Here is an 18,368-nt window from a genome sequence, read left to right on the forward strand (position 1 = left end):
TGTCCCAGGTACTATGAGAGCCACAGCCAGTCCTTGCTCTTTGGGTAGGAAAGATCCCGTCCAGGTTGGCAGAATTGCTCTTAATAAGCTGAGCTTCCAGCCTGATGGGGGATTCACTGGATTCCTCTGCCCACATGCTTCCGATACAGGAGGATACTGGGACGGTGGAGTTACCATCCCCCCCGCCCCCGCCACTCCCCCCCCCCCCCCCCCCCCCGCAGGGCTTGTTGTCCCAGTCCCATGCTCTTTTAGGAATGGGAGTTCCTATTTCTCCGCACTCAGGTTCATTCTCATTCCCTCCTCCCACCCCCCACCCCCTGCCCCAGTATTACAAGTGTTGCAAAGTGTTTATGATTAAAATACGTTTGCATTTAAAGAGACAATGACACACCATGTACGGGTAACAGGTGGGTCAGGGAAGAAGAGAAGAAGAGGAGAGAGCCTGTGGAGTGGCAGCAAGTCCGTGGCCTTGAGCCCAAGGCGCTGGTTCCCGCTTCCACGTAGCGTGACCTTGAGTGACAGCACAGCACCTGTTAGGGGTCTTACTGTGTCCCCTTTCCTAAGACACATGTGCTGAAGGCCCCAGGACCTCCGAATGAGGCTGGAGACAGTCTCTTCACAGAGATGATTAAGTTAAAATGAGTCCTTAGGGCGGGCTCTAATCCAATGTTCCTGGTGCCTGTATCACAAGAGGGAATTGGGACAGACTCAGAGAGAGAGAGATGGAAAGACACAGGGCAGTGGTTCTCAACCTTCCTAATGCCGCGACCCTTTAATACAGTTCCTCATGTGGTGGTGACCCCCAACCATAAAATTATTTTCGTTGCTACTTCATAACTGTCATTTTGCTACTGTTATGAATCGTCATATAAATATCTGATATGCAGGATGTATTTTCATTGTTACAAATTGAACATAATTAAAGCATAGTGATTAATCACAAAAACAGTATGTAATTATAGATGTGTTTTCCGATGGTCTTTGGCGACCCCTGTGAAAGGGTCGTTTGACCCCCAAAGGGGTCGTGACCCACAGGTTGAGAACCGCTGACCTAGGGGAAGGCGATCATCTACAAGCCAAGGAGAGGCCTGGTCAGATCCTTCCTCCAGCCCTCGGGCCAACCCTGCCCACCGTGGTCTTGGGCTTCCAGCCTCCAGACGGAGAGACAACACCTTTCTCTTGTTTAAGCTCCTCAGTCTGGGACCTCGCTGCAGTAGCCTTTAGTTTCCTGAGGAAATGTGGGTAATTCCCAGCTGCTGAATAGAATTCTATAAATTAAATAAAACATAACAATAGTGTTTCCTGTAACTGACTACTTATGAGACGGTAGGCTCAGAGTGCCATGCTTTACAGATGTGGTAAATGCATAGCATGGTGACGGCCATGTAAGAGGTATGTAATAACTAGTAACAGTTTCATTTTCTCTTATTTACTGCAACAAAGAAATGATACGGTGAACACATGCTGCAGAGAAGGAGAGATGCAAAGACATAGAAAAAAAGAAAGAAGGAAGGAAAGCGTTATCTCGTGAAAGAGAAGAAACACATCGTAGAGGCAGGAAAGGAACCGCATCAAACAAAGGCTCCCAACAGCAGAGAGTAACAGACTTGGAGGTAGGAAGGGGCATCAGTGACTAGTACTTCGCAGGTGTACTTGGCCGGAACTGCCACAGCGCGTCGAAGCTTTTGTTTCCATGGGATCTTATAGCTTGCATAGTGTCTTTGCTATAATTGCTTTAATGGTATTAATAGTAAGAATGGAGCAAGGTTGTCATGGAGTCATACATAGCACTTGTGTTGACTGTTTTTTATCTCCTTTTTAGCTTTTTGAGTTACTGACACATTATTGCAGCAAAACATATGTAGGGTCAATTCATGCTGAATAGTTATTAGAAACCATGATAACAAAAGTCATTACACTGCAGTTCAGTTTTGACAGTAAAATTTCTGCAACATTATCACAAATCCTCATGCATTAGTGCAATGATCCTTACTACAGCTTCATATTAGAATCAGAAGATTGCTGTAGCATGCTTCCGACAGAGTCAAGCAAGCTGGATTCCGTCCTGCCTTCACAGATAACATTTCTGCTCTTTTTCTATGCACAGCGTGCAGATAGCAGCTTTGTTTTCTATCCTTTTCTCAATAACCTAGGAGTCCATTGAATACATCTTTCTTTAAAGTGAGAATTTTTCCTTGAAAGACCACACGATTCTGATTTCTAGCACCAAAGGAAATCATCTGAAAGTGATGTTATAACTGACACAACTTCACAAAATTCTAAGACTATGTTACTCATTGCATTCTTTCTTTCCTTTTCTCGGATAATGTGCTGGCTGTGTGTACTCTTTTTTAGTGAGCGACTTGCTAGGATGGAACAGCACACGGTTTAAAAAAAGACCTTGTCACATCAGGATTACTTTGAGAGCAAAGCTGTGGAGTTGCCCTGGTGCTGACAAAAGGAAGTATTTGTAATGCCTGTCTGTCCATAATATTTTTTCATAGTCACTTATTAACAAACACTTAAAGGGTCAATTGCACTGGTAAAATGTTCCTCGTTTGAGGTCATGTTAATTTTTTCAGGTCTACTTCAAGAAAACAGAAGAAATAGCACTTGTGAGCTAGTGGCTAATGAGTTCCTTAACCTCAGAAAATGGAGGAACCCCTTCCTTAGTAGGAAAACCAGGTTTATACAGGTGTACACAGACTATGGAGAAGTAGAGCTCATTTCATTTTACACAAAACATGTCCTCTCAAAGCAGGGGTGTAAAAATCCCTTTTCAGCTGTGTCATAACTGAAGTAATTGTGGGCTCTTTGTGAAGATGCCAGATCCCACCAAATTTACATACTGTGTGTTGTTTGTCATGCATGTGTTGTCTTTACTGTCTTCTTCTCTAACTCTTTCAAACTTTTACAGATTTCTAATGAGAGCTCTAATGAGATTTCACGTTAGGGTATTTCTAGGAGATGTTTTTTTGCTATAGCTATTGTGAATGGGATCTTTTTATAAATACATATGTTCTCGTAGGTGTTTCTTAGCATAAGATTTGGATATAACTGCAACTAACCTATGTGTCATTGCTAAAGCTACCCCTCATGCCTGCTCACAGATACGTGAGTACATAGGATTTTCTATCCTGTGACCCGCTGTCAGCTTTACCTGCCAATGAAGGGCTGGCCCACTGCTCTATGCCTTAGAGCACCGGCATGCTCTCCTAACTGATTATCGGACTGTCACCATTGCCCTCTGCTTCAGTCCTCTCTCCCACAATTCATCCTGTGTTCTCGGGCTGCATCAACAATTTAATGTCTCTTATATTAGAACAGCCACACCAAGATTTGGTACAAGAAGTAAGGGACATATATTTATGTAAAAAATGGTAACAATTATCAGTAGTTATTTCTTGTCTGTGTAAAATATATACTTGGTGAAATAACTATGTAGGTGCTTTATACTTAAATATATATTTCTGTTTCACAGAGTTAAGGAAATTCAATAAGGTTACATGTGAAAGCTTGTAACATGTCTAGCCTGTGGGATGCATCATAAATGTTAACTATTACTATCTATTTTTACAACAATCTTGCTTGGGAGACATTGATATTTTCATTTTTCAGAAGCTCAGGTAGGTTAAATAAGTTGTCCATAGAGATTCCTCCTCATATTCAATATGAACAGAACTCTGTAGAAAGAACCAATGACCTAAAGAAAACATTTAGTGTATGAATATGCATTTTCCATATTAATATTTATGTTAATACATGATTATAAGATACAGCTCTGTAGATTAAGAGGAAGATGGTTACAAGAGCAGTTTTCTCAAATGTTTATGCCACTGTGATGCATATGTGGAGTTCAAAACTAAAAAAATCATTATACTGACACTCCCACAGAACTGCAAATCAATTGCAGTTGTACGTCATGCATTAGACAAGCCTAAGTAGAAAATATACCTATTACACAGGATGCACACAATGAACATTTTACCTGCTTCATTGTAATGTTTAAATGGCTTTTGAGTAATAAAAACTATTATTTCATTTTATAGCTACAGTGTGGCATTAAGGAATGTCAGGGTTCTGAATCTGTATGGATTCCTAAGAATATCGCCTACTTATTTGAAAATATTCAAAGTTTTTCTAGAATTTTACAGGTAATATAAAGAACACTTTTACTTCTTTATCAAAGTTACATGTAAGCAAAACTTTCTGAATGTACGATTTATTATATGAATTTTTTTCCTGTTCTATATAGAATAACATTTTCCAAGGTTTAATCCACTAATGACTTAGTCACTCAGTTTTAAATAGGTTTCCTAAGCAAGGGTTCCAGGGACAATAGGAAAGTGAGGGTTAAAAAAACTAATAGGTTTCTTAAAATAGGATTTCTCAGAATTTTTAATATGCAAATGCAGCTTAAGTCTTTAAAAAGGAGATATGGCATGCATTGTACTATATATATATGTACATATCATATATATACTATATGTGTATATAGATCTCTATGTTCAAATCTTTTCTCTCTACCCTAGGGTTTTTTAACCATAGCTCTATTGACATGTTTGGGATGGAAATCATGTGTGTGTGTGTGTGTGTGTGTGTGTGTGTGTGTGTGTGTGTTTCTTCGTGTGCGTGTGTGTGAGAGGGCTGCCCTGTGCATTGTAGGATTTTTACCATCATCCCTGGTCTCTACCCATCAGATACCAGGAGCACTGCACACAACCCCAACCCCAACCCCAACCCTACCCAGGTGTGATGAGCAAAAGTGTCTCCAGGCATTGCAGATATCCACAGTACCCCCTGGGGGAACAAAACAGCCTTCAGCGGAGAATCACAGATATTACTTACATATCTATAATAATAAAAGCATAATATGCAAATCGACCAAATGGCCAAACAGCGGAACAACCGTCTGGACGAAGCCAGGGCTGCGAGGGCTGAGGCAGCCGGGGCTATGAAGACCTAGTGTTGCACAAATTTTGTGCATCAGGCCTCTAGTATATATATATTTATAAATATTACATATACAGTAGGTCCTTGAGTTACGTTGGAGATCCATTCCTATGGCATGACGTAACGCGATTTTTACCATAAGTCGGAACCCACCTACATAAGCATCTACATCACTCACATGGAACACATACACAACAGTAATGAAGTGAAACAGTAAAAAAAATTTAAAAGAAATATAACAATTCCTGACTTTTACTTGTGGTAAATCAATAATAAAAAATATAAAGCACATATGTACATATGTCGAAATGACGGAACTTTTTTTATATAAATAAATGGGAGATGGCGACATAACCATGAAACAATGACGTAACCTGAGGACTGTCTGTACTGACTTGTGTATACATCTATATATAAAAAATGCCAAGCGCCTGGAACTCTGGAACAAGCGAAAGGAATGTAACTACTGGTTGCTATGAAGCGCATTGCGGTGGCCCTGACTGGCCCCACCCAACTGCCTGCTGCCCCTCCCCTTGGCCGCCCCCACCCCCAATCGGCCCCCCCACCTCGATCAGGGTTAGGGCCAGCAGGCCAACCAGCCACATTCCCTCCCCCTGGCCAGCCCGGTCTGATCAGCCCGCATCGGGGCCGGCCCGGCCAGACCCTGAATTCATGCACCGGGCCTCTAGTATATATATAATATATCTGTATATGAAAAATTCACCTTGAATGTCTTTGATATGTCAGGGATCTCATCACACTCTATGCATCACTTTTAAGGTGTTGCTGTGTTAACATTAAAAAGCTTTTTGCTACATAACTCCAAAATTGCATAAAGAATACATAAGTCTACTATTCCCTCGAAACTGGTACTGACCTTTCTAAAGCATTAGCTAGAAATAAACATTGAGAATTCCGACAATAGAAGGGAGACTCACTGAGGTGAAACAATATAGATGACCAGACACCTACTCCTGGCTCAGGGGTTACAAATGCTCTTCAGAGATCTCCTGAAAGTCAGTTCATCCAAGGATGCAGACAGAAGGCGATAAATGCAAGCTTATCAGTCTAGGAAGTGGGGCAACTCCTTTAGAACAAATGTGTGTGTGTGAGAGTGTGTGCGTGTGCACACACACCTATGTCCTAAGAAAGGGAGGCAGAGATGCTGACAGGATCTTTAAGTAGCTGTTGTTGGCAAAAAGTGTTTCAAAAATTATGGTTTTCCTAGCAAAGACATCGTTTTCTATTTACACTGACACAAGCACACAAAAATCACCACTCAAAGCCTATTTTGAATATATGCAAGATAATTAACAATACAATGAAAGACTTCCCTTCTCAGTCAGTCTCCCTCTACTTGGGTGACCTTATGACACACTCAATCTCAGCTGCATGCCTTACATTGGAGATGACAATTATAATAACAATAATAGAACATTTTCCAGGATTACTGAGGGAAATTATGGAGATAATGCTTGCAAATTGCATGGCGCAGATACCTGGTCTACATAAGTGCTTGTTAAGCACTGGCTGACTCTAATAATTTGTATTCTCTTAGTGTGATTGTGCTGGGAACCGCAGTAGGCAAAGTTGAGCTTTACACGTGGTTTATAAAAGAATTAAAAATACATTTTAACCAGTCTTGGAAGAGACCTTGTTTTCAGCCAAGAGAAGAGGTCAACTTGCCTAGCTCACCTCCCTTTGCAGGCTTGAAGAACTTGAAGTAGCGATTATAACAAACACATGGATATGTTACCAATATATTCATGGACTTTTTAAAAAGGAAGTAGATATAAAATACCTATTGGAAAGCTTTTGATGAAAATGGCTATTTTCACATAGAAGTCCAACCTGTTTTGAGACCTTGTTTTTCTTTCCTCTTTAGTGTTATTTTAAATTTGAGATCTGATAAGTTTTAGACTGAATTCTATCCTGTCATTACCTATGGACATGGCAAGAATTCTGCATAATCAGTTTTTGTTTCTTTCTGATTTTCAAAGGGGGAGACAGCCATCACTGTAAATGTTAAAGGTGCAGGAAAATATCAAGAAGCACATTCTAAAGGAGCAGACTTAATGTTATCACCAAAAGGGATAGAATAACATTCTAACACTCGAGGCACCTGTATACAAAATTGTGTTAACATTCTTATTTTCATATTTAATTTGTTTTACTCCTCTATTGCCGGGAGCCGGTCCATGCTTGCTGTTTCAAGGGACTTGGCATATATGACATACTGTTCTTAATATGTTTGCTCACCTTCTTGGCACTATGTGTTTTAACCAAGGTCTCTGAGAAAGGTTGTTTCCCCAGGTAGGGATTTTCCCCTGAAGTTAGGGAGGGAATAAAACCTCTTAACTAAGTACCAGGCGGGTAATTAATCACTTTAACTACGAACAATCATGCTTAAGCTACATAATCTTTACTCCCTGGAATGGAGATAAGAAACGCCCTAACCTTTGGAATAGAGATTGACAGGATTGGAATCAACTGGTATAAATACAGATATAACAACACAGAACTTAGAATACAGAGTTTAGAACACAGAACTAAGAAGACAGAACCTACACAGAACCTACAGACAGCAGAACTTCGCTGGAGATCCAGACCAGAACTTGGCTGGAGATCCTGGCTAGAGATCCTGGCTAGGCTGTTGATTAACTGAATGCTGTCTCTGTGTCATTCCTTCTTCGCCGACTCCATCCACACCTTTGGGGACCCCTGGACTTGCTGGGGTTGGACTCCGGCACTCTATTACATTTTATTTGCTACTGTTGGTGTAAAAAAAAACCCACAGAAATATAAAAAATGTGTAGTTTGTAGAGAGAATAATACTCCCTAAGAAGCACAGTACTTAAAATATAATTATTTACCATGCTAAAAGGAATGCATGTTTGCCTAGCATTGAAATTACTCTAAAATAGGAAAAAGACACACAAAAATTCCTAAAAGTGAGACCCATTTTACCTGGCAAGGGAGTAAGGGTGGAGCAGTGCTTTCATGCGCCTAAAACGAAGCTGGTCAAAAGATTGGAACCATGGGGAACATTGCAATCTCAAGGAAATGGGCTAAAATATTGAAGGGTTTTTGCAGGTTTGATGGCCAAATGCCACGGCGTAAGCGGTGCATTAGCCGCAGTGACATACGATCTCTCACTGACAGGGCTCCCGCAGCAATAAGGCCTCTCTGTCCATCGCAGCAAATTGATCTGAGGTGACACGGACAAGGGCAGCCTGCACCTGCTGACCTCACCGCTGAAGGGCGGAAAAGAAGAATGAGGGGAAGCACAGATAAATCTTTGAAAGGTTCCCTGAAACAGGTGTGCTGAAGGGGTCCGCCCGAGGGCTCCCGCCGCCGAAACCCAGGCCCCTCGCACGCCCACCATCTGTTCATCCGGGGGCCTCACTCCTTGGATCTTGAACCAAGATTTGCTTTCAGCCCAAAGTGACATGACGACAACTTTGTTCTTACTGTGCAAACACTATGTTAGCGATCTCTCTTCAAGGCTTGAATGTTTCACTGTGCCTACAGGTAGCTAACGTATTTACTTGTCACCAAAGGACTCTGTGCAAACCGATAACAAGTACACATGATCTTTTTCTTTTCCTCTTGGTTAGAAAAAGAAATACAGCGGAGCAACTGCTTTTCTCCTCCTCAATTCCCAGCAGCAAACAGCATGTTTAACCTCAGTCACAATGTCAAATGCATGGAGTGAACGGACAGAGGCTCCATGGACACACCCTGCCTTTGAACACAGCACAGCCGTTTGAGGACACTCTGATTTGGGTATAAAGAACTGTATTCTCTATCCTTTCCCAAACACATTTACCCATTGACCTGCCTTTATCCTGTTACTGCTTCAATACAAATTCTTAAGAGAAACACATAGTCCTTTCTCCCAATATACTGGGAAGGACAAACCTGCATGAGATACACCAGGGGCTTTACGGGCGGCAGCCCAGGTGAATTTAATAGCTACTCACACTCACATGGTAGCCCTTTATTAAAGTAACCATGGATATATCTCTTTTATTCCTAATCAATTTTCTTCTAAGGTAAATCTTATTTTCTCAATGAGAAAACTAAAGTCAGAAAAGGTAAATTACTTGCCAAGATCACTGAGTAGTATCAGTGCAGTTTGTACTCCAACCCTGGCATCTGTCTTCCCAGTATTCCATAAGTGTGGTGTGGAATCTTAAACTGCTAATTTATAGTACAGTAATATGGTAACAACAAGAAGACATAGGATCTCTTAGAGTCTACTGGTTCTTATGGCTAGATAAATTGTTAAAAAATAATTATGCCTTGCCCGACTGGTATGGCTCAGTGGTTGAGTTTCAAACTATGAACCAGGAAGTCACAGTTTGATTCCTGGTCAGGGCACTGGCCCAGATTGCGGGCTCGATCCCCAGTGGAGGGCGTGCAGGAGGCAGTTGATCAATGATGCTGTCTCATCATTGATGTTTGTATCTCTCTCCCTCTCCCTTCCTCTCTGAAATCAATAAAAATATATTTTTTAAAAATAATCATGCCTCTATTTTTGAAATTTAAGTTCTGGGAAGAAACAAATATTCAAAGAAAAAGAATTGTTCTGCTCCATGAGAGTTCGGAGAAGGGTATCGAGGAACGGGGGGCACCTAACACTCCAGCAATAAAGCGTTCTCTCTCCTTTTCATTGTGGTATATTGTAGGTCTTCCTTTCCCACTTTCACTTTTACAGAATATACTAGAATTCCCAGGGATTTCCAGGAACCAAGAGGGCCAACTATTTCTCCAAGTTTCTAATTAGGCCCCATATTTCAAAGAAAATAGAAACCAAAAGTTGAAGCCCATATATCATGAGGACGACTTAGAGATGCCTCATGAGGCATTACCTATAGACAGAATTGAAATGAAAAGTCTATAAAATATGTAAATGTATGAAATATAAAAATTTGGTATTCCAGGTCATAATCATTTAAAGCACAGTAGTATAAAATGGTGGATTAGAAACTATTTTTTAAAAAATTTCCCGAGTATCCTTTCAAAATCAAATTTCCAAGGCTTAATAAAATAGACCACAGAACTCGACAAAAAGAGAAAACATGCCATATGGTGGCATGTACAGGACCATCATCAGAATCAAAACCCCATGGCTGACCACCTGTAACTTTATGTATTAAATATGTCCAGTAAATCATTATTTTAAAAAATTAAAAACCTACCTCTCTTTTATCTCTAATTGAAGCATTAAGTGATAACTGCCGATCATATTGGTAGAAATAATTGTCCTTCTCTGCTAGGAAATTCATCTGTAAACGCTGATACTCTTGAGCTAAACGTAGGTTTTCTTCGAGGGAATCATCCTGTAGTTTCTAGAAGACAAACATATAGGCATATTTCATTAAAATCATTTTACCTTATCTTTGGATTTATATCATTTGAATGATCTAAAAGTATATTATATATTCCAGAAAAACATTAAAACCAGAAAGATGCTTCCCCTGACAACAATATGCTCCCTGGATGACATAGTTTTCCTTCATGACACCGGTTTGGTTTGTTGTTGTTGTTTCACATTGATTTAGCAGAGTCTGTCTACCTTTCCTTCCCCACTCTTTTCTGGACTTCCTCCCATGATGCTTTAGGAAGGACCCAGTCCTGGAAGGCTCCACACCGTCTCCGAGCAACCTTCTTCCCACTTCCCACCCCTTTTTCCTTTCTTCAAGCCCCACTGCTCAAATAGGTTGAAGACAGTTGGGAGCTTAGAACCCTACATCCAAAAGTTTTAGAGTGGTGGCACTCCCAGAAAACACTCACAACAGAGAGAAGGAAAGAGTAAAAGGCAGGGGCAAGGACTCAGCATTTAGAAACATCCATAATAGCACAATGAGAGCCGTTATTTCTTACTAGTATTATTTAGCTGCATTAAAGGTTAAATCTGCTTCTGTATGCAGTTGAGAACTTTGTAACACACCTATGACTAAGTAAATATATGTCCAATCTAATAAGAAACACTTAGAACTTTTGCAACATTACCTGATAGCAAATAGGGGCCGACCTCTTATTTTAAATTAGATGTATGAATTCCGTTTAACTGCTGATTCTTTTTTATATTTCTAGCACGGAAATTTTCTCTGGCTCCTTCAAAAAATATGGTTATAAACAACCTTAAGTATTTTCAAACTTGTAATTCCTCTTGATGGGAATATTTTCTAAGCAAAAAGCTTTATCCATTACAACATTATTTACAGTAGCAAAAAGTTTTCAAAACACTTAAGCAGATTAATCATGATAATGATAATGGTGGTTAAATAACTAGATATGAAAATAACCATTGTGAAGCAATTAAAAATATGATTGCCATTACATCAAACCTTTAGTATAAGTTATTATAAACATACTGTGGTATAAGAATGTGCATAGATAAAATGTAATTCAGCAGAAAACTGGCTGTACAAATATTTCTGTATTTACACACTTGAAGATTTATTAAGGTCAACAAACATATTTCTCACGAGAACCTGGTATCCATATTGATCCCTAATGATCAATACTATGTCATAGCTGTTCTTCAAAAAAGCTGAAATGATGACCTAAGAACCATTTTAAATGTCCTTGTTCTAATTCTGGCACAGTAATTTAATGTTAAATTATTTAAAAAATTAAAATATTTACTTGATAGAAACTTCTATCTAGTAAACTTGACTAAATTCACATAGAGTTATCTTTCAGTAGGAGGACAAAGTATCTATGGTTATTTTTATTTGGTGCAAATACTTTCAAAAAGATAGTTACAATTCTCTTTGATATCTTAACACTAATATTAAAATCTGATCTTTAAGTGGTTAACTTGGAACTTGGATAAATGTTCTGGAGGTAGAAGAAGGAATCATGCTGAATTTGTTTATTTGTTGTTTGATTGAACATAATAAGCATATCTCTGATCCCTGCGATATTCTACTTCTCAATTACATTTCTTTCAAGCCTTAGATGGCTACTTTTAACATGGTATTTGAGAGGAATGCTACAAAAGTGGGAGGATTTGCATTAAGTTATTGAATGGCACTTAACTGTGGATATACTTGGCATTTTATCCTTTGCTCAACTGTGTAATCTGCAGCTTTACTTTCAAATAAATATACTTTCAATTTCTGTATCACACCATTCTGTTTTGCATGCCGTATTTAGAGTCAATATCAGGAAACTGAATTATGTAGTTATGCCAACGAATCTTCAAAACATTTGTATATCAGTCATGATATTTTACACTACCATTTCCCAGTAACAGGTACATGGAAGGATTTGCCCATTCACCATCTATTCCTGAAAGCCAGTGACCTTCAGTTGTGCAATAAAGTTTCGGTTTTCTTCATTTTAAATAATGGCATTCTGCTGACACTAAAAGTGTTTTTTATGTTTAACTGTGGTTCCAGCTCACAACTCTGACTGTTTTAATTTTAACCAACAGTATTATAACGTGCAAATGAAACAAAGAGGGAATGATCATTATTGGTAGAAAATGTCCAGGAGAAATAATGCTACCACTACTAGAATTGAACATCTTATAAAATAATAACCATAGAAAATATTTAATATGGCCACAAAAGTTGGGTTGGTGATATAATGAAAGGGTGAGAAGAAAGAAGAAACTAGTAAGGGAAGATGATGACTTTCATGGGCTTTCCAATTCAAACCCAGCTGAATCCTGTCTGTGTAACCCATCTATTTACGGTCTTAGCTAAGCGTGAACTTAAAAATAACTTGTTTCTAAAACCATTAAGAAAAATTCTCTGTAGATTAAAATAACTGCACTGTGAGTTGATTTACAATATTATTTCATCACTCGTTCATTTTCATTTCAGTTACTTATTCATAACTTTTCATTGAGTAATTACTCTATGATGAGCTCTGAGATATAATGGTAAAACTTAAAAATTTGATGTCTTGTAGGAGAGATTTATATTAAAAAATCATACAAATGTATAATTATAAAATAAACATAAGCCTTTTGCATTTATTAGATTTCCATATGTTTTAGATTCACCCCAAAAGGTCTAAATAAAATGACACCTCAAAGCCAGATTAATTGGTATTTATTCTGATTATTAACGATGATCAAGATGAGGGAACATTGGAAGTATGGCCTGACACAGAGAAGAGGCATGGTGAGTATCTGTGCATAGTTCCCATGTTACCTGGGCTGAATGCAGCAGAATGACGCGCCCACTGAGACGTGCCGAGGTCCAGCCAGGCACACTGGCCCCGGAGGAAGTCTAAGTCCAGGGGAGCTGTTTTCTTTTGTAACTTAAGATGGACTGATGGCAAGGAAGATTACAGGAAGGAAACAACTTGATCTAAACATTCTAGAAAGATGGTTATAATCCTATCTAATAAAAGACAAAGATGCTAATTGACCATACCTTCACTATGCCCATCAGCCAATCAGAGCGATATGCAAATTAACCGCTAACAAAGATGGCGGCTAATTTGCATACTACAGGCAGGGCGGGCCAGCGAGAGCCGCCATCCGGGCCCCGTGTGCGGCCCTGGGCAGCGGGACTTGGCGGCGCGATCAGCCGGAGGAAGCCCTATTCTTGCAGGAATCTTCCTGAAACAGGCCTCTGGTTAAAAATATTAGCACTGTACACGTAGGTGTAGAAAACTGGCATAGCTATTTACAAATACTTAAAATAGTCCTACAGTCTAAGGCTAATTTATTAATGTGTCATCTGTACCCTCAGTTACTCTTTTTAAAAATATATATATTTTTATTAATTTCAGAGAGGAAGAGAGAGATAGAAACATCAATGATGAGAGAGCATCATTGATCAACTGCCTCCTGCATGCCCCCTACTGGGGATGGAGCCTGCAACCTGGGCATATGTCTTTGACCAGGAATCAAAACCAGGACTGTTCAGTCTACAGGCCGATGCTGTATCCACTGAGCCAAACCTGCTAGCAGTGGTTCTCAACCTCCTGGCCCTTTAAATACAGTTCCTCATGTTGTGACCCAACCATAAAATTATTTTCGTTGCTACTTCATAACTGTAATGTTGCTGTTATGAATCGTAATGTAAATTCTGATATGCAGGATGGTCTTAGGCGACCCCTGTGAAAGGGTCGTTCGACCGCCAAAGGGGTCGCGACCCACAGGTTGAGAACCGCTGCTCTAAAGGCTTTAGGACGCACTGATGTCATCTATTGAATCTCCCCAGGCCCCACACACGCCTCGGGCACATTTCTGCCAGTTCGGGGCACTGTGCGGACAGTTTTGCATTCAGTGGTGCTCTGATGCTGCTAACGTGGATTCGGAGAATGTGCCGGGGGTAGACTTTAGGATAAACGAGACATGGCGGCTCCAAGTCCCTTTGTTAGCATGTCGCTTCGAAAGCATGCTTTGTGATTCATGGGAATGAGCAGAGTGAACACAAACACTGAAACACATTCAGCTTCTCTAACAGACAGGGAGAAAACATGCGTGTATTAAGGGCATAGCCTACTGTGTGCACAGAGGTGCTGTGGTATTGCTGCTCCCTTAAAATCTATACACCGATTACTACAGAAACGAGGTTCTCCCCGTGTTCCCAGGGAGCCAGTCTGCGAGAATGATATGTGTCGATACCCTGAAGCCTCAGAGGAGCAAGTAACTGTTTTAACTCTCCCAGGACCCCCTTCTTTGTCTGTGCTGCCATGGAAACCAGTCTCTTGTCCAACATGAGTTGTCCGATAATTAGTCTTGAACATTCTTGATTTTGAAGTGAACAAATCAGTCTTCTGCATCAACATTGTGACATGCCTCAAACTCTCTCTAGGATTGTGTTTGACAAAATCCTCTCTGGTTCGCCAAGTTATTAAAAAAAAAAAATACTTATTGAGCAACTTATATACACAGAGCGCTCTGGGAGACACCGAGAGAGGTCAAACAACACGTTTAAGACTCTTCTGGGTGAAAGCGGCCACACTTCAGCTGACCGTTAAACCTGCTGTCAGAGTTCAGAGCGAGACTCTCCTAAGCGACCCCACTCCAGTGCCCGGGTCCGACTCCACACAGGACTCCTTACCTCAGATGCCTGACGGGTTTACACATTTAGCTACTGCCGATTTACTCAAAAATTTACCAATGGACACTATGACATTGCCTCTCAGAACTCAGAGGCAATTTATAAAGTATTTATAAAGTATTTATAAATACTTTGTATGAACCCTGTTTGTTCCTGACTATTTTTGACTCTGTTCCGTGATACATTTGACCAGGAATTATTGATAACTGATGAAAAAATACACAATTTCAGGGTGGAAGGAGCTAGCAATCAGATAAGAGAATTGAAGCATTCACAAAGCTAACTACATCAGAACACATGCTACATGACAACGGGTGAAAGACATATCCAAATAAGAATCGTAGTTCCATGAGAGATCAGTTCCAGTGAGAGTGATGAGCACAGGTCCCAGGCAGAGTTCACGTGTGAGCAGATGCTGAAGGTATTTCATGTACAGGCCCTGCGTGTGTTCTTGGCAAGGACTACCTGGCCCAGAACGCAGAAGCTTGTGAAATAGGTCAGAGCACCCGGTTAATGTGGGGGTGGTTCATAGACAAGGAACCATTACCCCCAGGCTGACTGCAGCATTTCTCCTTTAAGTGCTCGATGCTCTAGGAAACGCTATACAAATGCCACTTATATTAGCTATTAAATGTGCATTTGATCGTTTCTTTCAATATAATTGTATGTCCCCCCTAAGTATCCAGTGTAACTGATTAGAGAAACATATGATAAGGAGATTAAAATCAGTGTCATGTAACCTACAGTCCCAATAAATTCATTCCTCCAAGTTAAAATCTCTAACTTAAAAAAAAATCTCTAACTTACTTAGCCCTGGCTGGGCGGCTCGGTTGGTTGGAACGCCGTCCTATAAACCAAAAAGCTTGTAGGTTCAATCCCAGGTTGGGGTGCATAAGGGAGGCAACTGATTGATGGTTCTCTCTCACATGGATGTTTTGTTTGTCTTTTTTCTCTCTTTCTTCGACTCTCTCTAAAAATCAATAAAAAAACATATCCCCCAGTGAGGATTAAAAATAATATATAGATAGGGTGTCCTAAAAATGTATACACACTCTTTAAATAATTATAAAGGCAGTGTTTATTAAAATACATTTCATTTTGAAAATTGAACTATCAGCTGTTAACATGTGTACACATTTTTGGTACATCCTGTACACATAAAATAAATTGTTAAACTACATGTACATTCTAAATGATAGGCACTGTAATAATTCCCCTAAATGTATTTATTAAAGAAACTTTCCATTTTAATCCTGAGTATGTATGTGAGTTAAATAGTATATCCCCTAATACTGCTTAAGATCAAAAATAAAGATACTTGCATATTATTTCCTTTTTAAGTATCCCCATGCATTATCAGAATTTAACTATAGTGTCCACTGGTCAATAGGTTAAAATGTAGTTTTAAAGTCTGCTACTCTTTTCACCATTTCACGTGGCAAACGGAACCACCTCCTCTTCGCGTGCACCTCCTGGCTAGAATGGTTTAAGATTTCGAAGGTTTCCTATTTACTCACATTTTAATGATATACATTTCTACTTCACTGGTGGAGAAGGCTGATCAGTCACGGAAAGGTCAGTTAACACTAAATAGACCCTTTCCTTATGTAATTACAAAGAATCGTATCTTGTGCTGATGGCACTGTGCAGGGAGTGGGTGATGCAGAGAATTAATCCGCCGCCTGGCCGGCCCATGGGATAGAGATTCCAACACAATAACCACAACTTATTCTAATTATGCCGCTTTAAAGGTCATCAGCAGAAGGAGTTAAGGAATGATCAACTAACTTTATCATAAAGTATGAATGTGCTACATAAATGCAGATACTCAGAACTGTGCCTGGAAACTGCATTACAAATGAGGAAAAAACGGACCTAAATGGTCCCAGAATATACGTATGTTGTGGCATGAATTAAGTAAGCTCATTGAAAATGAAAATATATGATATTTGTGACTTCCTATTGATGTGGTCAGGCAACCTGATCTCACCTTATGTTTGTAGACACTGCTTAATCTTGAAAATATTTTTTTAAGTTTAATGCCAATTTCATTGCAACATTCATGTTATACCAGAATTAAATGTTTCTTTTCAAAAACCATTTGTTATAAAATAGTGTATGCTGATTATGTTACACGCAAATACTAGAGAGGTCCATGAAGTAGAAAATCAAAGTCCCTCTTGACAATAGCAGCCATTTTTATGCCCCAGAGAGAGTATTAACAATTTGGTGGAGGCCCATAAGGAATAGAAATTTTAAAAACTGGAGGCCAGAGCTGAGAACCAAGATGGCGGCATAGGTTAACGCCGGAGTTTGCTGCTCTGAACAACTACTTCAAAAGTGAAACCAAAAAACGGAAGGGACATCACCCAGAACCACAGGAACGCTGGCTGAGTGCAAGTCCTACAACTAGGAGGAAAGAGAAACGCATACGGACACTCAGAGGAGGCGCAGTGCTGAAGTCAAATTCTGAGGTGCGGAGTGCGCGGAGCGGGCTGGCAGCGGAGGGCGCGGTTTGTGTTTTCAATCGGGAGGGAGTCGCAGACTCGGAGCTCCAGATCCGGGCGAGTCTTTAGGGACCCAGACTCAAATGGGAGAAGCAGGACTGTCTGGCTTCGGTCAGAGCGAGTGCAGCTTTCTCTCTGAGCTTTGCAGCGGGTGCTGGGACTCAGAGAGGCAGAGCCCCTGGGGACAGGACTGAGAGCCGCCATAACTGCTCTCTCCGGCCCACCCTGTTGATCCTGTGCGACCCGCCCCGCCCAAGCCCTGCACACAGGCATTTGCCGGATAGCCTCAGGCAAACGCCAGATTAGCACCTCCCTAGAGGACAGAAGTTCTCTCACTGCTGACACAGCTGATTCTCATAGCCACTTGGCCTGGAGGTCAAACCCTCCCTGGAATTAGCTATAACAATCAAGATTTAACTATAAGACTGCGAACAAAGACCACTAGGGGGTGCACCAAGGAAGCATAACAAAATGCGGAGACAAAGAAACAGGACAAAATTGTCAATGGAAGATATAGAGTTCAGAACCACACTTTTAAGGTCTCTCAAGAACTGTTTAGAAGCCGCCGATAAACTTAATGAGATCTACAAGAAAACTAATAAGACCCTCAATCTTATATTGGGGAACCAACTAGAAATTAAGCATACACGGACTGAAACAACGAATATTATACAGACTCCCGACAGCAGACCAGAGGAGCGCAAGAATCAAGTCAATGATTTGAAATGCGAGGAAGCAAAAAACACCCAACCGGAAAAGCAAAATGAAAAAAGAATCCAAAAATGCGAGGATAGTGTAAGGAGCCTCTGGGACAGCTTCAAGCGTACCAACATCAGAATTATAGGGGTGCCAGAAGAAGAGAGAG

At 40.3% G+C, this 18,368-nt stretch overlaps 1 protein-coding gene across 1 annotated transcript in view; it reads right to left on the minus strand.

Annotated features, from left to right (window-relative positions):
• Positions 1-18,368, minus strand: part of CCDC178 (coiled-coil domain containing 178) — a 229,674-nt gene that overhangs the window by 66,673 nt on the left and 144,633 nt on the right. Inside the window, exon 18 of the mRNA XM_036322651.1 lies at positions 10,158-10,307. Coding sequence (XP_036178544.1) covers positions 10,158-10,307 — 150 coding nt within the window. The remainder of the gene's footprint in view (positions 1-10,157; positions 10,308-18,368) is intronic.

This window comes from Myotis myotis, unplaced genomic scaffold (assembly GCF_014108235.1).
Source record: "Myotis myotis isolate mMyoMyo1 unplaced genomic scaffold, mMyoMyo1.p scaffold_m19_p_9, whole genome shotgun sequence".
Taxonomy (NCBI): domain Eukaryota; kingdom Metazoa; phylum Chordata; class Mammalia; order Chiroptera; family Vespertilionidae; genus Myotis; species Myotis myotis.